The 20293-nt window shown below is 39.6% G+C and overlaps 1 protein-coding gene across 3 annotated transcripts in view; it reads left to right on the top strand.

The window, feature by feature from the left end:
• Positions 1-20293, top strand: part of SMCHD1 (structural maintenance of chromosomes flexible hinge domain containing 1) — a 190011-nt gene that overhangs the window by 90546 nt on the left and 79172 nt on the right. For all 3 annotated transcript variants that reach the window (XM_064294699.1, XM_064294697.1, XM_064294698.1), the window contains one exon: positions 11020-11164. In XM_064294699.1, the coding sequence (XP_064150769.1) occupies positions 11020-11164 (145 nt within the window). The remainder of the gene's footprint in view (positions 1-11019; positions 11165-20293) is intronic.

The following is a 20293-nucleotide window of genomic DNA, read 5'->3' as shown; positions in this document are numbered from 1 at the left end:
GCTCTTCACCAGTATCATTTTATGTCTTATGGTCCAGTCTAATCTTTGTCTGAAGAGTTGGCTTCAGGCATGATTTTAGTTCTGGGCTAACAGAGAGTCTGCGGGCCACATCTTCTGGGGTCCCTCCAGTCTCAGTCACATCATCAAGTCTGGTCTTTTTACTAGAATTTGAGTTTCTGCACACCACTTTTCTCCCACTCCATCAGGGACTCTCTGTTATGTTCCCTGTCAGGGAGGTCATTGGTGGTAGCCAGGCAACCTGTAGTGCTTCTGGTCTCAGGCTGATAGAGTCTCTGGTTTATATGCCACTTCTGTCTCTTGGGGTCACATTTTCCTTATGTCTTTGGTGTTCTTCATTCTCCTTTGCTCCAGGTGGGTTGGGACCAGTTGGTGCATCTGAGATGGCTGCTTGCTAGCTTTTAAGACCCCAGATGCCACTCACCAAAGTGGGATAAAGAATATTTTCTTAATAAACCTGGTTATGCCAGTTGACCTAGATCTGCCCTGAAACCGTGGTCCCTAGCCCCTGCTACTCTGTCCCCCAAAGTGTTTGGTTGGATTAAGGAAGCTTCTTAGCTTTTGGTTTAGTCCAGTTGTGCTGACTTTCCCTGTATTGTGTGTTGTGCTTCACTTCATCTAAAATAATTCTTGTCTACTATCTGGCACTGGGTTTTATCTGGTTAGTGACTACCCTTCTTGCTCCCTCCCCACTCTCATAACCATCAGGGAATGTTTTCTGCTACTTTTAAACCTTTTATTGAGTTCTTATAGTAGCGGTTTCATACAGTATTTATCCTTTTGTGACTAATTTCACTGAGCATAATGCCTTCCACATTCATCCGTATTATGAGATATTTCACAGATTCATCATTGTACTTTATCATTACGTAGTATTCCATTCTGTGACTATACCATAATTTGTTTATCTATTCATCTGTTGATGGACATCTTGGTTGTTTCCATCTTTTTGGTATTGTGATCAGTGCTGCAGTGAACATGGGTGTGCATTTATCTATTCATGTGAGGGCTCTTACTTCTCTAGGATATATTCCAAGGAATGGGATTGCTGGATCCTATGGTGCTTCCATTTCTACCTTTTTAAGGAAGCACTAAATCGATTTCCAAAGTGATTGTACCATTTTACATTCCCACTAGCAGTGTATAAGTGTTCCAGTCTCTCCACAGCCCACCAACATGTATTATTTTGTGTTTTTTGGATTAATGCCAGCATTGTTGGGGTGAGACGGTATCTCATTGTAGTTTCAATTTGTTTTTTCTAATGGCTAATGATCGTGAGCATTTCCTAATGTATCTGTTAGCTGCCTGAATGTCTTCTTTGGTGAAGTGCCTGTTCTTTTCCTTTGCCCATTTTTTAATTGGGTTGTCTTTTTGTTGTTGAGTTTTTACAGTATTTTGTAGATTTTAGAAATTAGATGCTGATCAGATTTGTCATAGCCAAAAACTTTTTCCCAGCTTGTAGGTTGTCTTTTTACTCCTTTGGTGAAGTCTGTGGATGAGTATAAGTGATTTTTAGGAGCTCCTAGTTATCTAGTTTCTCTTCTGGCATTCGTGCATTGTTAGTAAAGTTTCGTATACTGTTTATGCCATGTATTAGGGCTCCTGTCATTGTCCCTATTTTTTCTTCCATGATCTTTATCGTTTTAGATTTTATATTATAGGTCTTTGATCCATTTTGTGTTAGTTTTTGTGTGTGGTGTGAGGTATGGATCTTGTTTCATTTTTTTGCAGATGGATATTCAGTTATGCCAGCATCATTTGCTAAAGAGACTGTCTTTTCCCCAATTAACAGACTCTGGGCCTTTGTCAAATATCAGCTACTCATAGGTGGATGATTTTACGTCTGGATTCTCAATTCTGTTCCATTGGTCTATGTATCTGTTGTACCACTACCAGGCTGTTTTGACTACCGTGGCGGTATAATAGGTTCTAAAATCAGGTAGTGTGAGGCCTCCCACTTTGTTCTTCTTTTTCAGTAATCCTTTATTTATCTGGGGCCTCTTTTTCCATATGAAGTTGGTAATTTGTTTCTTCATCTCATTAAAAAATGTTGGAATTTGGATTGAGATTGCATTGTATCTATCTATAGATAATGGCTTTTGGTAAAGTAGACATTCTCACAATGTCGAGTCTTCCTATCCATGAGCAAGGTATGTTTTTCCACTTATGGAGGTCTCTTTTGGGGTCTTGCAGTAGTGTCTTATAATTTTCTTTGTATAAGTATTTTGTCTTCTTGGGTGCTATTGTAAATGGTATTGATTTGGTGATTTCGTCTTCAATGTTTTCTTTGTTGGTGTAGAGGAATTCAACTGATTTTTGTATGTTTATCTTGTATCCTGAAACTTTGCTGAACTCTATTAGTTCCAGTAGTTTTCTTGTGGATTCCTTAGGGTTTTCTGTGTATAAGGTAATATCATCTGCAAATAGAGATACTTTTACTTCTTCCTTACCAATTTGGATGACCTTTATTTCTTTTTCTAGCCTAATTGCTCTGGCTAGGACCTCCAGCACAATGTTGAATAAGAGTGGTGATAAAGAGCATCCTTGTCTGGTTCCTTTTCTCAAGGGGAATGCTTTCAGGCTCTCTCCGTTTAGGATGATGTTGACTGTTGGCTTTGTATAAATGTCTTTTATTATGTTGAGGAATTTCCCTTCTATTCCTATTTTGCTGAGAGTTTTTATCGTGAGCGGGAGTTGGACTTTGTCAAATGCCTTTTCTGCATCAGTTGATACGATCATTTGGTTCTTTTGTTTTATTTACATATGGCTTACATTGATTGTTTTTCTAATGTTGAACCATCCCTGCATACCTGATATGAATCTTGCTTGGTCATGGTGAATTATTTTTTTGATATGTTGTTGAATTCTCTTGGCTAGAATTTTGTTGAGGATTTTTGCATCTTAAGTTCATGAGGGATATTGTCTATAATTTTCTTTTTTTGTGGTGTCTTTACCTGGTTTTGGTATGAGGGATATGCTAGCTTCATAGAATGAGTTTGAGAGTATTCCATTCTTTTCTGTGATCTGAAATACCTTTAGTAGTAGTAGTGTTAACTCTTCTCTGTAAGTTTGGTAGCATTCTCCAGTAAAGCTGTCAGGGCCAGGGATTTTTTTGTTGAGAGTTTTTTAATTACCTTTTCAATCTCTTCTTTTGTTATAGGTTTATTTAGTTGTTCTACCTCTGTTTTTGTTTAGGTAGGTAGTATGTTTCTAGAAATTTGTCCATTTCATCTGGGTTTTCAAATTTGTTAAGAGTACAGTTTTTCACAGTTTTTCTGTTATGACTCTTTTAATTTCAGTTGGGCCTGTTGTAATATCACCCATCTCATTTCTGTTTTGGGTTATTTGCTTCCTCTCCTGTTTTTCTTTTGTGAGTTTGGCCAGTGGTTTATTGATTTTGTTGACTTTTTAAAAGAACCAGATTTTGGTCTTGTTAACTCTTTCAGTTGTTTTTCTGTTTTCTATCTCATTTAATTCTGCTCTAATTTTTATTGTTTGCTTTCTTCTGGTGCCTGAGGGCTTCTTTTACTGCTGTCTTTGTTTGTTCAAGTTGTAGTGTTAGTGCTTTGATTTTGGCCCTTTCTTCTTTTTGGATGTGTACATTTATTGCTATAAATTGACCTCTGAGCACTGCTTTTGCTGTGCCCCAAAGGTTCTGGTAGGATGTGTTTTCATTCTTATTTGATTGTGTGAATTTCTTTATTCCGTCCTTAATTTCTTTTGTAACCTAGTAGTTTTTGAGCAAGGTGTTGTTCAGTTTCCATGTGTTTGATTTTTTTTTTTTTTCCCTTGCTTTTTCTCTTATTCTGCTTTTATGACTTTATGGTCAGAAAAGATGGCTGAGTAATATTTTGATGTTTTGAATTCTGTTAAGGCTTGCTTTATGGCCTAATATGTGGTCTGTTTTGGAGAATGTTCCATGTGTGTTAGAAAAGAAAGTATACTTGTCTGCTTTTGGGTGGAGTGTTCTATATATGTTTGTGAGTCCAGCTTGGTTGATTGTGGCTTTTAGATCTTCCGTGTCTTTATTGAGCTTCTTTCTGGATGTTCTGTCTTTCTCTGAAAGTGGTGTGTTGAAGTCTCCTACTGTTATTATGGTGCTGTGTATGTCTCTTTTCAATGCTGTTAGAGTTTGTTTTATGTATTTTCGACCCCTGTCATTGGGTCTGTAAATACTTAATGTTGTTATGACCTCCTGATGTATTGACTCTTTAATCATTACATAGTATCCTTCCTTATCCTTTGTGGTAGATTTTAAAGTCTGTTTTGTCAGAAATTAATACTACTACTTCTGCTCTTTTTTGATTGTTGTTTGCTTGATATATTTTTTTCCATCCTTTGAATTTTAGTTTGTGTCTTTAAGTCAACGGTGTGTCTCTTGTAGGCAGCATATAGATGGATCGTGTTTTTTTTTTTAATCCATTCTGCCACTTTCTGTCTCTTTATTGGTGCATATAGTCCATTTACATTCAACATAATTATCGTTAGGTACGAGTTTAGTGCTGTCATTTTGGTGCCTTTTTTGTGTGTGTTGTTGACCATTTCTTTGTTCTACTTAATTTTCTGTGCTGAGTCATTTTTCTTTATGTATTTTCTTTTTCATTGTTGATTTTGTATTTGCTGAGTCTTAATGTTTTTCTTCTTTTTTATTTTGATGTGTAGGATGTTAGTTTCCTTTATGGTTACCTTAATATTTACCCCTATTTTTCTAAGTAAACCAATCTTTTATTTTTTGATATCGTCTTGACTTCCTCTCCATATGAAAGATGTGACTACATTTTTTATTCCCTCTTTTGTTTTTATGTTATTATCTTTTGCATATTGGCGCCTGTTTCCCTATTTTCTGTGTTTTAGCTTTGATTTATTTTTGTGGTTTTCCTATCTAGGTTGATACCTAGTTGCTCTGTCCTTTGTTCTCATCTTGGATTGTTATCTGATGTTATTGATTTTCTAACCAAAGGATTCCCTTTAGTATCTCTTGTAATTTCGGTTTGGTTTTTGCAAATTCCCTAAACCTCTGTTTATCTCGAAATGTCTTAATTTCGCCATCATATCTGAGAGACAGTTTTGCTGGATATATAATTCTTGGCTGGCAATTTTTTTTCCTTCAAGGCTTTAAATATGTCATCTCATAGCCTTCTTGACTGCATGGTTTCTGCTGAGTAGTCTGAGCTTTGTCTTACTGTAGGTGACTTTCCATTTATCCAAAACCGCTTTTTAAAGTTCTCTCTTTATCTTTGGTTTTGGCAAGTTTGATTATGTCTTGGTGACTTTCTTCTGGGGTCTACCTTGTGTGGGGATCAATGAGCATCTTGGATAGATATCCTCTCATCTTTCACGATACCAGGGAAGTTTTCTGCCAACAAATCTTGAACAATTCTGTCTGTATTTTCTCTTGTCCCCTCCTGTTCTGGTACTCCAATCACTCGTAGGTTATTCCTCTTGATAGAGTTCCACTGAATTCTTAGGATTTCTTCATTTTTTTTAATTCTTTTATCTGGCTTTTTCCTAAGATATGTTGATGTCAGGTGCTTTATCTTCAGTCTCACTAATTCTGACTTCTATGGCCTCTATTCTGCTCTTATGACTTTCTATTGAGTTATCTAATTCTGATAACTCAATGGAAAATTTATTGTTAATCTTCTGAATTTCTGTATGTTGTCTCCCTGTGGATTCTTGCAGCCTATTAAATTTGTCATTATGCTGTTATCTTCTTAAGTTCCTCTGTTGCTTTGTCTGTGTGATGTTTGGCTTGTTCTGGGTTTTGCCTGAACTCACTCCTGTTCTCTTGAAGAGCTCTGTATACTGATCTTTTGTATTCTACCTCTGGTAATTTTAGGAAGTTCTCTTCATCCAGAAGATTTCTTGATCTTTGCTTTGGGAGCTTGCAGTAGCCATAATGGTCTGCCTGTTTATGTAATTGGATATTGACTGTTGTCTCTGAGCCATCAATAAGTTATTATATTTGTTTATTTCATGTTTGTTTAGTTCTAGTTTCTTCTTTTGTTTTGACATGCCCAAATAGCCTGCTCATATGAGCTAGTTTGATTATTGGTGCCTTTGAAGCTCTAACATCCTGTCACCAGGTGGTTAGAACTGTTACTAGGTATGTGAGCCCAGGAGTCCATTTACTTGTATGGATTCAGCTCAGGTGTCCAGGTAGTCGGTCATTGCCTGCGTGGTGCAGGCTCTTACCTACAGTCCTAAGTGAACTGGGGTGATTGGTGTAGGCACAGTTATCTGGCTGCAGAAGGTGGTCACGTGTTGAGCAAGGCAGGGGACTGACTGACAGCTGCCCCTGAGTATCTGTGAGGAAAGCATGTTCTTGTTCCTTAGAGTGCGTAGGTGAGTGGGTTTTATAGCCAGACTATGGGCACCCAGTGCTGTTGGCTGTAAGGACTGGGAGGCAGCACTTATTCTTGGACCCGTGTTACAGGTGGCTAGTTGGTATGAGTGGAGTCACCAGTCCTTAGGCCCCTGATGTGTATATGCTTAATAGGCAAAGAGGTGTCACATGTCATGAACCTGCCTGTCCACCATATAGCTTATACAATTGAGGTTAGACTTTCAGGTACATACCCTGTTGTTCTGTGCTAATGAGCCCAGATAGCTCTCTGCAGGGGTAAAAGGCAGTCAAAGACTGTGGGCCCCTTATGCCTGTGCATAGGTAAAGGAGCTGTTGTTGCCCTGAGTTCCTGGCTTAGGGGAACCGGCAGATTATTTTTTTCTGTTTGTTCATTTGTTCCCTCTTGAAGGCTGGGAGAATGGCTCAGGGTGCGTGACACGTCCTACTTCTGGCCCAGGGGACACGCCAATCTCTGATGCCAGCTTGGACCTGGTGCAGAGTGGGAAGGGGACAGGTAAATGGAGGAGAGGTTTTTCCCAAAGGAGTGTTTTTTGATCCTCACTGTAGGTTAGATGCGTGTACTTATCTTTTGCTGATAGAGCACCGGTTTTCACTGATCCCGGAGGCATGAGTGGACTCTCCTCCATTCCATCTTTCCCAGTGTGGGAAGTGCATCCTGAACACCACTGCTTGCCTCGCTGCGCACGCCAGCACATTCAGCCTGCGGGGTGCCAGTTCCCACTGGGCCAAGTCTGGCAACTCCTTGCTGCTTCTGCACCATCTCTCCCTCCCACTCCTGCTCAGTCCAGTTCCTCAACGTTGCCTTTGATGTTCAGGGTTCCTAGATTGTCATATACAATCCATTCACTTGTTTTTTGGGGTCTTTGTTGTAAGAAGGACCACAGGAAGTGTCTGACTACTCCACGATCTCGGCCCCGCCTTGTGTGTTTTCCTTTCTGCTGTCATTTTTTATGTTATAAAATCTCTTTTAGTAGTGCTGTGTCTCTCAGTGGATAGACTTAGTCTTTTACTTTCCTCACAGAATAAGCCTTCATTCAGCTTATTACTGGTGTTGAAGAAGGCAGGTGAGTGGCTGTGCAGTGAGGGATGGGGATCTGGAGAACTGTTTCTTAAACAGACTCCCAGGTCCTCTAGTTTTTCTTCCAGTTTCATTCCAACTTGATACAGCCATTTTTGAGACTTTCGGGTGTCTTAGAGTGTGACTTGCAGGAGAGTTTAAAGTTGGCAATGATTTCATTCTACTTGTATCAAGAATCAAAATCCATGGAAGCAGCAGTCAGGAAATCAAATGACATATTGCATTGAGCAAATCTCTGCCAAAGACCACTTTAAAGATTTTTTGTTATTTATCTTTTTTATTGGGGGGGGAGGTGAAAATATACACAACAAAACATACACCTGTTCAGCAGTTTCTACACGTATAGCTCAATGCCATTGGTTATAGTCTCCACGTTGTGTCACCATTCTCATTATCTCTACCCAGATTGTTTCACCATCACTAACTTCTACTCTCCATGCCTCTTAAAGCTCTAAGAGTAATGATTAGAATTATTTTTCGCTTTAGAGTTACTGTCATCAGTTTGATTGCATATAGATAATTCTTTAAAAGAGTGAAATGTTCAAGCCAGCGTTCTTTATTAATTGAGCCACACTGTTTTGTCTTCAGATGCTTCATTGTATAGTTTCAGTTTAAGGTTTAAATATGATTTCAAAACAATAGATTCAGGTGTTCCCTCAGTTTCAGTGGGCCTAGTGAGTTTGCTTTCCATAAGAATTTGAGGTTCTATTCCACATTTTCCTCCTTTTGGTCAGGGTCCATCTATTAGGTTCTTGATCAAAATGGTCAGTAAGGGTAGCTAGGCATCATTCATTTCTTCTGGTCCCATGGCAAGGTAGTTAGTAGTTCATGGAAGCAGTTAGATCTGCAGTCGATTTCTTTCTCCAGTCCCTGGTTTCCTTCTTTACTGCTCCAGGCAAATAGAGACCAGTTTTTGTTTCTTGGGTGGCTGCTCACAAGCTTTTAAGACCCTGGGAACTACTTACCGAACTAGGAGGTAGAACAGAAACTAAAAACATTAGGCCAGTTGACTGGTTAGATCCATAAACTATGACCCTAAACGTTTGAACCAAGAAATCTAATCTCGTGAGGTGTTTTGTTATACCCTCAGTAGCATCTACATATGCAGCCCTTTTTGGGGGCGGGGGGAGGGCCGCTGTTGTTGTAAAATTGTATGTAAAATCATATTTGACATTTTGCCCTTTTTTCTGAAGCACAGCTTAGTTATATCAGTTATATTAAGTTGTGTAGTCATTATCCTTAGCTGATGCCAGTTTTCCCATCGCCACAGATAATTCCCTACTCCCAGAGAATGTTTCCTTTCACCCTTCCCTTTACACCCCTGGTAACCACTAGTAGTCATTGGTCTCTGCATATTTTCCTATTCTTGTTATTTCGTATAAGTGAGACCATGCAATATTTGTCTTTTTGTGATTGATTTACTCCACTCAGCATGTCTTCAAGGTTCATCCATGTTGTAGCATGTTTCAGGACTTCATTTTTCTTTAAGGCTACCTCTTTAAAGTTTTGCATAGCAAAGATGTCACTTTCATGACTGAGGTGCACCTGACCCAAGCCGTAGTCTTTTCAGTTGCATCATATGCGTGTGAAAGCTGTACAGTGTAAGAGGAAGACAGAATAATTGATGTATTCACCCTGTGGTGTTGGCAAAAAATCTTGAATATACCATGGACTGCCAGAAGAACAAACAAATGAATTTTAGAAGAAGTACAACAGGAGTGCTTTTTAAAAGTAAGGATGGTGAGACTTCAGCTCACTTACTTTGGACATGTTATCAGGAAAGACCAATAGCTAGAAAAGGACATCATGTTTGGTAGAGGGTCAGCAAAACTAAGGGAAAACCCTCAGTGAGGTGCACTGACAAAAAAGGCACACTAGTGAACTCCAACATACCAATGATTATGAAGATGGTTCAGGACCAGGCGACGTTTTGTTTTGTTACACGTAAGGTCACTGTAGGTCAGCACTGACTTGGTGGCACCTGACAGCAGTATAGTGTGAATGGAATTGGTTCTTTGCTTGCTTTATGGGTGATTGAAGAGTTGGCATTCTTGAGTCTTTCTGATAAATAAGTTACACTTGCTCGTATCCTCTCCAGCTTTCAAATTCTCCTACTATTGTTTCATACTCTTTGTTTAGGCCTCTTTTGAAAGAATCTTTGTACTGTTATTGTAGTGGGGTTTTTGGAGAGAGCTGATCTAAATGTCTTTGATCACCTTGTCTTCTTTAATAAGGACCACCTCGGAGATTGTTCCTTGTTGTACATATAAATCTACCTCTTGTTGATTTCTTTTAACAGCTCTGGAACACACTTCATAGTATAGATGGGTCATATTTTAAGTGGTTTCCCACTGATGAACATTTAAGTGGTCTTTTTGGCTATTATAAACGACATTGCCAGATGTGGGGGAAAACGTGTGCTGGAATTTCTGTCGATGTATCTTGGTACCCTTCTGTAGGATACCAAGAAGTCGAAGTGTGTGTGCTTTAACTTTTTTAATGTTTACTGTCAAGTTGCCTTCCAAAAAGATTGTGCCATCGTGCTCTCACCAACAACGTATGAGAGTTTCAGGTTTCCCTGTGCTCATCCCTGGGTGACATTTATTTAGCCTAGTTGGTGGTTAACCTGGAGCCCTGGTGGCACAGTGATTAAGCATTCAGCTGCTAACCAAAAGGTTGGCAGTTCAAATCTACCAGCCACTACTTGGAAACCCTATGGGGCAGTTCTGTTCGGTCCTTAAGGTCGCTATGAATCGGAATTGTTATTGACTCGAGGGCAGCGGGTTGGGTTGGGTTTGGTTTGGTTTGGTTTGGTTTGGTTTGGTTTGGTTTGGTTTGGTTTGGTTTGGTTTGGTGGTTAAACTGTCTCTCTGACTTCTAGGCTGTGTACCTCTTCTAGCCTTTATTGGATGTTTATAGATCATTAAGAAAACCTGTTCATTTAATAGTTTGAAGCTGTGTGTGTATCTGGATCATCTTGGAGGGCTTATTAAAACAGACCTCACCCCCCAGAGTTTTTGATTCATTAGTTTGAGATGAGTTCAAGAATTTGCATTTTTTAAGTTCCCCGGGAATAGCTGTTAGTATAGACCAGAGACCACACATTGAGAGCTTCTGGATTATAGGAGGTTTTTGTGTATTCTGGATTTCAATCCTTTGTTGTGTATGTTGCAGATATTTTCTCATGGGGCATCTTTTAACTTCATTTACTGTACCTTATAAGGAACTTTAAACTTTGTCAAATATATCCCTTTTTTGTTATTATGTTTTGCCTTAGAAGTTTCTTCCTATGATAAGGTTATAAATATGTTCTTCTAATAAGTTCATAGTTTAAGAACACATTTATCTGTAATACCTATAGAATTTTACTGTTATTTGCGGTATGAGATAAAGATCTAATTTCATTATTTTTTCAAATGAATTGTCGATGCAATGTATGTAATTTTTGCACAGATTTAAAATGCCATCTTTATCATAGTCTGATTTCCCATATATAAATGGATCTGTTTCTGACCTCTGTTTTTGCTTTTCATTTTCACTTTTGTTTTTGTTAAAGAGGGTAAGCCAGAGAAATTTTCATTTGGCCTTCTGGATTCTCCTTTTCGTGTTGGAGTCCCATTCAATATCCCTCTGGAATTTCAGGATGAATTTGGTCACGCCAGTCAACTAGTAACTGACATTCAGCCAGTTCTTGAAGCAAGGTAATTTGAAGGATCAAATTGTATTTATCTGTTCATATTTGCTAAGATTTGGTCTTTTTTTTTTTTTTTAATTAAGGTTTAAGAATTCATGTGTGCTTATAACTTCAGTGTCGCTTTTTAAAATGCTTGGTGAGTTTTATGGTATCTAGGACTTTATTTAGCCCCCAGGCTGTCCTGTGCGACTGCAGTGTCATGTGTAAATTCCTTTTCACTGACTATTTTGACTGAATTTACTGTTGAAGTTTGTTTAGGTGATACTGAAGCTCTTGTCTTCTTTCGGTTCCATTTTCACCTGCTAGTAAGACCACTACTTCATTGTTATTGTTGTTTTGCTTAGAAGTTATGGCCAATTAAGCTTAGTCGTATTACCTGCTAGTAGGTTTTTAACTTGCCAGTGCATCTTACTTTGGTTTGTTTTAAAATCCATAGGAATAAACATTATATGGTAGTATGGGTCCTTCCTTGGAATTTGCCCTTATTTAGTATTTTTTAGTATTAATAGCCCTTTGGAGTAATGTTATCGGCTTATACCACATTTTTCCGCAAATAACGTGTGCCTTCTGTGTTTGTTTGCCAACCATGCCCTCTGCTTGCGAGGTATTTTCATAAGCGCTGCTGTGCCAATTTTTTTTTACATGCTGCTGTTAAAAAATAAAAAAAAAATTAGCATAGAGTACTTATGAAAATACCTTGCAGGGGGTGGGCATGGTTGGCAAACTAACATAAAAGACACGTTATTTACATAAAATATCGTATTAAGAAATAACTCTGAGAAACTTAGAAATACATCATTGAGAATGTTTATTATTTACCATTACCTCTTTTTGAGGTGCCTATGGAGAAATCCATGATCAGTCTTGAGGACGTAAATTAGGGTTCTTCTCCTATTTTATTTTTTCTTCTAATCACATTTGTAGAAATGTTGTTTTTGTTTTGTTTTTTGCACTGCCTGCCAAATTTGTCTTTTAGTATCCAATTTTTATGTATGCTACCTTTTTCCACACCTTTTGGTATGTGTGTGTGTTTCCTTTATGGTGGAATGGTTTATCATTCAATCATTTGACAATATCAGGAAAGTTTTCTACCAAAAAATCTTCAACAATTCTAATTTCCATCCCCACCCCACCCCCCACCCCCCCGTTCTGATACTCTAATCACTTGTAAGTTATTCCTCTTGATAGAATCCCACATAATTCTTAGGGTTTCTTCATTTTTTTTAATTATTTTATCTGATTTTTCCTCAAATATTTGAGGAATTCCGACTTCCATTGTCTCAATTCTGCTCTTACGACTTTGTGTTGAATTGTCCAGTTCCGAAATTTTATTGTTAATCTGAATTTCTGTTTGCTGTCTCTCTATGGATTCTTGCAGCCTATTCAATTTGCCATTATGCTCTTGTCTAATCTGCCTAAGTTCCTCCAATGGTTTGTGCATTCCTTGGCTTGTTCTGTGTTTTGCCTGATCTCCTTCTTGTTCTCTTGAGTAGTTCCGTATGTTAATCTTTTGTATTCTATATCCGGTAATCCTAAGAAGCTCTCTTCATCTGGAACATTTCTTGAATCTTTGCTTTGGGAGCTTGCTGAAGGCATCGTGGTCTGCCTCTTTATGTGATTTGGTATTGACTGTTGTCTCTGAGCCATCAATAAGTTATTGTATTTACTTATTTTATGTTTGCTTAGTGTGTCCTAGCTGCTTATTGTTTTTTTGATATGCTGAAATAGGCTGCTCGTGTGATCTAGTTTGATTATTGGTGACTTTGAAGCTCTGACATCCTGTTACCAGGTGATTAGAGCTGTTACTAGGTCTGTGAACCGAGGAGTCCATTCACTTTTCTTGTATGGATTCAGCTCAGGTGTCCAAATAGTCAAGTAAGTATGTGGTACAGGTTCTTACCTGTAGTCCTAGATGAGCAGGAGTGATTGGTGTAGGCACTGGTATCTGGGTGTGGTAGGGGGTCACATGCTGAGCAAGGCAGGGGGCTGACAGCCACCCCTGAGTATCTGTGAGGAAAGCATGTTCCTGTTCCCTAGAGTGTGTAGATGGGTGGGTTTTGCATCCAGACTATGGGTACCCAATGCCGTTGGCTGTAAGGACTGGGAGTCACCACTTGTTCTTGGACCCCTGTTGTGGGTGGCTAGGTGTCATGGGTGGAGCCACCAGTCCTTAGGCCCCTCCCTGATGTAGGTAGGGGAGGACGCTGCTTAATAGGCAGAGTGGTGTCAAATACTACAAACCTGCCTCTTTACCATGTAGCTGAAACTGCTGAATTTAGACTTCAAGTATATACCCTGTTGCGCTGTGTTAACGAGGGCCTATGCTGCTGAAATGGTCCCACACAGATCTACTCAGGGGTGAAAGGCATTCAAAGTGTATATACCCCTTATGCCTGTACCTAGGCAAAGGAGCTGTTTCTGTCCTGAGTGCCAGGCTTAGGGGAGCCGGCAGATTATTTTTTCCCTGTTTGTTAATTTGTTCTCTCTCCAGGGCCAGGAGAATGGCTCAGCGTGAGTGCAGGGTCTTTCTACTGGCCCAGGGGATGCAGCCGGCTGGGACCCAGTGCAGAGCAGAACGGAAGCAGGTATGTGGGTGAGACGTTTTTCCCACAGGGATATTTTTCATCGCAGTAGGTTAAACGCAAGTACTTCCTGTTTGCCGATTATGGGTCTGTTCTCGCTTGTTCTGGACGGTTGAGCAGGCTCTCCACCGTTTGGCCTCCTCCAATGTGGAAAATGTGTCCCGAACACCTGTGTTTGGCTCACCCGCTCACAACAGCAGCAGAATCGGCCTGCAGAGTGCTGGTTCCCACCGGGTCAGGTCTGGCAGCACCTCACTACTTCTGAACTGTTTCTCGTTCCCCCTGCCACTCAGTCCTATTCCTCAACTTTGCCTTTGATGTTGAGGGCTCCTCGCTTGTCATATATAATTGATTCACTTGTTTTTTTGGGTCTTTGTTGTAAGAGAGAACACAGGAAGTGTCTGACTACTCCGCTATCTTGGCCCCACCTCCTAGCCTTCAATCATTTGAGCATACAGTATATTCCAGGCACTTTTGCTAGCTGGAAATATAGACATGAGTAATGACGTAGTATTTGCCTTCTGGAAGCTGACAGACTTATGTGTCAGATTTACGCCGTCATTAAGTTCCTGAAAAGCAATTCATAGTTAAAAAAATATTTAAAATTCAATTTTGAACATAGTTTTATGTTCCCTTAAGTCACAAAAATTCATTCTTGTCTTTTTTGATGTATTGTGTTAATTTGAATATTAAACAACAGTGGAAGAGTTGAATACTTAAACTTGTTTATTTAAAAAATAAAACACTAAGAGCATCCAGTCTAACCACAAATAGAAAAATCATCAGCCTGTACCTATTATCTATTATATCTTCCATCTTACCCTTAATAGACTATTCTTACATAAGAAGGCTCTGTCATACATGCATAGTGACATTTATGATTTTGAACTTTTTATTTTGGTGGCATGGCCATGTCAATTTGTCTTCAATAAAATGAAGACCATTTGAGTGGGTTTCTTTGTTGTTCTTCTCAGCTGTTACCTAAATTTAAAAAAAATTATTTATGTATATGGCTTAAAGAATCAAATAGTTTGAAAATGCCTGTGTAAAATTATAGTGGCAGTAATAATAGTAGCATCAGGGCCTGTCTAACTTCATGGGGGTATAAAGACCAGGATAGCCCAAAGCCGATTCCCACTTAATTTGCAGAGTGTATTGAGCAATCCGTGCAAGGTGCATGCCAATCACAAGGCAGCCTAATCCTAAAACCAGACAAAAAGTATCAAACCACAAGTTGTTTACAGTTTATCCAGAAAATGTCAATCAACCTGGACAAAAGTAACAACCTCTCTGCTGTAGAAAAGGAAGGCAAAGATAACTCCTCAGGGCTTAGGGGGAAAAGCTCTCAAACTCGTTTTCTAAAGGACCAAGGCAAAAGGCCAGATAAAGGAACCATTTCACCATAGTCCACCCTCTGGCCTTTCTGCCATGGGTTCTTTTACATACATTTTACCAGTCCAAATCAGTCATTAATAGGCCATCAGTGGAGCAAAAAGTCTCAGGTTAGGTCACCCAGGTGCCAGTCACTCAGGTCTGCTGCAGGTGTCAGTCTGGTCTGGTCAGGTTTTCCAAAAGGTTTTTTTGGCTTCACCCTTTCTGGCCTCTGATAAAATTTAACAGAGAGAATATTGTTCCTTTGTTCTGACCCTCCCTTTAAGGGACATAAGGTTTGGCCACTGTACCCCAGTCCAGCAGTGCCTACCCCTTAGTCCACTCTTTCAGTTACAACTTCTACAATTACAGTTTTTATGATCACAAGTAGCCCTGTTAACAACTGACAGTCACAGCTGGGTTGGATCAGCATCTTCCTCCATCCTCTCTTCCCCAGGCCCATCAGGAACAGAGCAATCTTTTCAGTGGGGATCTTCCTTTGTTCCCCTCATATTGAGTATAAACTCAAGAACCGCGTGTAAGCCCACCACTTCATGATTTTATTTTCCCCCATTTTAGATAACCAGTTTTTTAATTGCTCCCGTAGCAAACCAGTACTCTGAGGAGACAAGCGTGTTCCTTGATCTGAAGAATCTTCTGTTCTGATTAGAGCTTTGAGCATCTGCATCTATAAGCAAAGTCCAGTCCAGAACAGGCCATCAAATTGCACTAACCTATGCCAGCTGATGGTGTCAGACATCTCTTTCTCTCTCTACCGCTTTACCTGGGGGCCAGGTCATCTTCATCCCCATTCAGTCAGGGCCAGCTTATCTCTCGCCATCCAAGCTAGGTCAGTGGGTACTAGCCACCAGCTTGGGAGTCCATGAAGCTCCCTGTACTTGAGAGCAACCAGCCGCTTCTCTCTCTTTCTCATGTCCAAACTCAGCCCGTCTCTGTATTTTTGCATTTCCCTACTTCTACTCTCTAGTGGACCCAGGTGTTTACCTGAAGCAAGCATATCAAGCTATCTATTCGCCGGCTTCCATCAGCCTCCATTCCTGGAAGGGGGTTCTTCTGATGGGTACTGATGTGTTCTGCTGAGCACACCCTTCAGATTCCTTAGGGCTGTGCCCAACATGAACATCCTTTTATTGTTCATTCACCAAGCAGCTCTTTGGTCATTTGAGCCTTCAGTCTTCATCAAATGCAAATCTCCTGATATCACAGGCTTTTGGCATAAGCTCCCTTTAGGTTATCCTATCCAGAATTGCCTGAAGAGCAGTTACATGCTCTGCATTTTTTTATCCTACCCAACGTTCAGGTCTGTTTTATAATACCAGGTGGGGAAAACATTCCTTCAGTCAGACAGATGTGGTGCAGTCACATAAACATACAACCTTTTTAAACCTTCCAGTTTCATCTTCTGTTCACCACCTTCTGACTGTTCTTATCCATTTGTAAGCATTTGGCCTTAGGTCTCTGGCTGGGTTGAGACAGAAGACTCTGGCACCCTGTCAGTCATCTTGCATAGCCTACTGGACTTTCACCCCAAGCCACTCCAGATGCAGCTTTCCTATCTACTCCTGCAGCATAACATCTCTTACTTTCCTTTTAGCCATTGCAGATAGCAGCAACCAATATAACCATCCAGGAATCAAAAGGTTCTCATCCCATGCCTGTTTATCCTTTCTCGTCTAAAACCTCATTCTTCTGTGAGTTAGGAACCATTGCAACAAATCCCATTCCTGACATCAACTATAAAATTCTAGTGGTAGTAATAGCAATAGTAAGAAGGTAACTAAAAGCTCATTGAAGAAACAAGAAACCTCATCTACCTTGACACCAGAAGAACTGAATGGTACCTGGCTACCATTGACCATTTTGACTGGGGTCACAATATTTGGTCCTGGATAGAATGGGAGAAAAATAATGGAGCAGAGCTCAAATTCCTCTTCAAAAAAAAAAAAAAAAAGGCCAGACAAGGAACAATAAAGAACAGAGGACTCCCTGAGATATCACCCTGAGACTGTCACCCTGAGACGCTCTTTAAACCTAGAACTGAGCCCATCCCAAGATCACCTTGTAACAAAGTAGTAGAGTGGCACACAGAATAAAAGATATTACCCATAAGATCAGTGCACTGGTTAAAACCGTCAGTATGAGACAATTACTCAAAAGCAAAGGTGAAAAGATAAGGGGCAGGGAAACGAGAGTACTGCAAAGGGAACAACCAGGACACAATTAAAGAAAATGTTGACACATTGTGATAAATGTAACTAATGTCACTGAACGATTTGTGTGGTGGGAATTGTCAAATAGGAGCCTAACTTGCTGTGTAAACTTTCACCAAAAACTCAATTTTTTTTTTAAATTATTAAAAAATAAAATACATCCATCATCACAGAAAGTGATCACATTATTACGATTTTACGGAAGCTTTATTTTCTTAACTTTAATCAGTAAAAAAATAAGAACGTAATACATATTTGTTGTTGTATGCGGTTGAATTGATTCCAACTCACAGCAACTGCCCCACAGGGTTTCCTAGGCGGTAATCTTTACGGGAGCTAATCACCAAGTCTTTTCTCCTGCAGAGTGGCTGGTGGGTTCAAATTGCTGACCTCTTGGTTAGCAGTCAAGTGCTTATCCATTGTGCCACCTCATATTTATTATTTAAAAATACATCAGTCCAACATGTAAAAAGCAGAAAATGAATATTCCTGGCAATGCTCCCCCAAGAGGTAGTGACACGGTGCTATAAAATAGTTTTGAAATATTCAAGATTAGCTAATACTCACATCTTACTGTTCGTATCAGTCTTGAGTATCAGATTCCTTCTATCATCTCAGTGTCCAAAAGTCCCTAGAATGTATTATTTTTTTTTTTTAGGATTTTTTTTAGAATTTGAAATATAGGAAATACAATCATTGAAATAGTATTCCTATTCCTCATTAATATTCTTCTGGGTTAGTTTCAGTGTTAATTTCTTAAAACATAGATAATCAAACATGTTTCTTCTCTGCTGAAGATTATTTGAATGGGTCATTGTAGCCTACAAGATACAGAGTCTAGACTTTTTAGTATGACATATGAGGCCCTTCAAATCTGCCTCTGAGTTGCCTTTTGTACCTCGTTTCCCAGCACCTACCTTAATATGGCCTGTACTCCAAAACTGTCTTATTTTGCTTTTAGTTAATATATAGTAAAGTTGTCTTTTTCTTACATGATTCTGAGAATTGTAACCACTGCTGCAATCAGGATATAGAGCAGTTCCATCACTCCAAAAAAACTTCATCATACTACCCGTGTCTAGTTACATTCTCCCCCAACCCTTACTCCCTGGCAACCAAATCTGTTCTGATTGTTCTGTGGGGTTTTTTTGGGAGCACCTTATACATGGAGGCACACACAGTATATAACCTTTTGAACTGGCTTTTTTTACTCAGCATAATGCCTGTAAGATTCACCAGCAACTTGTTGCATGTGTCAATAGTTCATCAAGTGGATTAATTTTATTTTGAAAAGTAACAATGGATTCTTAAGCTTTAACTGATTCCCAAATTATAACAACCCTACCACTTCCTAGAAGAGACTGTTTGGTTCCTTTATAGCGTCTTGTTCCCCATACCTCCCTTGATAGAAGTCCTATCCATTATTTTGAGGCTTTCAGCTTAAGTTTCTTCTCCATAAAATGAAGTCCTTCTGGAATGAGTGATTGGGTCCCAACTCCTGCCATTAATTTGAGAAGCACCTCTCTACTGATTCTGATGTACAGCCACTGTGGTGGCTCATAGTTAGAGTGTGGCACAGTCTGAGGACATCCTTAAACCTGGCCTATTTGCAGAAAACAGCAAATGCTGGTGAGGTTGTAGAAAGATTGGAACTCATACACTGCTGGTGGGTGGGATTGTAAAATGGGGCAACCACTAGGGAAAACAGTGTGGCGTGTCCTCAGAAAGCTAGAAATAGAAATACCTTATCCAGCAATCCCACTCCTAAGTATATGCCCTAGAGATATAAGAGCAGTGACATGAATAGATATATTCAGACCCATATTCATCGCAGCATTATTCACAGTAGTAAAAAGATGGAAACAACTTAAGTGCCCATCAATGGATGAATGGATAAACAAATTGTGTTACACACATACAATGGAATAGTGCCCACCCAGTACCTAGTGCCTTCAAGTCGATTCTGAACTACACAACTCTAAATAATAATGAGGAGTCCACGAAATATAACATGGATGAATCTGAAAGACATTATGATAGTGAAATAAGTCAATCACAGAAGGACAAATATTGTATAGTCTCACTTTTATAAAAGGAGCCTGGTAGTGCAGTGATAAAAGCACTCTGCTGGTAACCAAAACGTCAGCGGTTCAAACCCACTAACCACTCCATGAGAGAAAGATGTAGCAGTCTGCTTCATAAAGATTACAGCCTTGGAAACCCTGTGAGGCAGTTCTGCTCAGGCCCATAGGGTCACTATGAGTCAGAATCGACTCGATTTTACAGGTTATAAAATAAACTATCACCCATGAGTGATGCATTTCCTTTAAGTCAACTGTATGAGACCAAATGGTTAACATTTCCCGAAAAGCAAAAATGAGAAGGCAAGGAGGGGCAGGGAAGCTGGATCAGGGGAAGCAGAACAGACAGAATGGAAATAATGAGAGTGCTGACACTTTGTGAAAATTATAGCCAATGTCACAGAGCAATGTCTATAAGAATTGTTAAATGAGGACCTAATTTGCTGTGTAAACTTTCACCTAAAACACAATAAAATATGTATATTTTTTTAATTGCCCTAGAGTTGACTGTTTCCCGACAACCCCGTGTGTATCAGAGTAGGACTGCTCCACAGAGTTTTCAGTGGCTGATTTTTCAAAAGTAGATCACCAGGCCTTTCTTCCTGGGCACCTCTGGGTAGACTCAAACCTCTAACCTTATGGTTAGCACCCAAACGTGTTAACCATTTGCACCACCCAGGGACTCCTTTAGATTCCCAAAATCATAGGAAAAAAAAGACTGAGTTTCACAGTGCTTTTTAAAAAGAACAAGCTAAGAAAACCCTGATCCCAAACCTCTTAAGATGGTATGCCAGTACCTCCGCCCATGTAGGCACACAGAACAATAGATGTCCTACACTTTGACTTACAAATAGACACAAACATCCTGTAT

This window comes from Loxodonta africana, chromosome 11 (assembly GCF_030014295.1).
Source record: "Loxodonta africana isolate mLoxAfr1 chromosome 11, mLoxAfr1.hap2, whole genome shotgun sequence".
Taxonomy (NCBI): Eukaryota; Metazoa; Chordata; class Mammalia; order Proboscidea; family Elephantidae; genus Loxodonta; species Loxodonta africana.
This window is presented reverse-complemented; position numbering and strand designations above follow the sequence as displayed.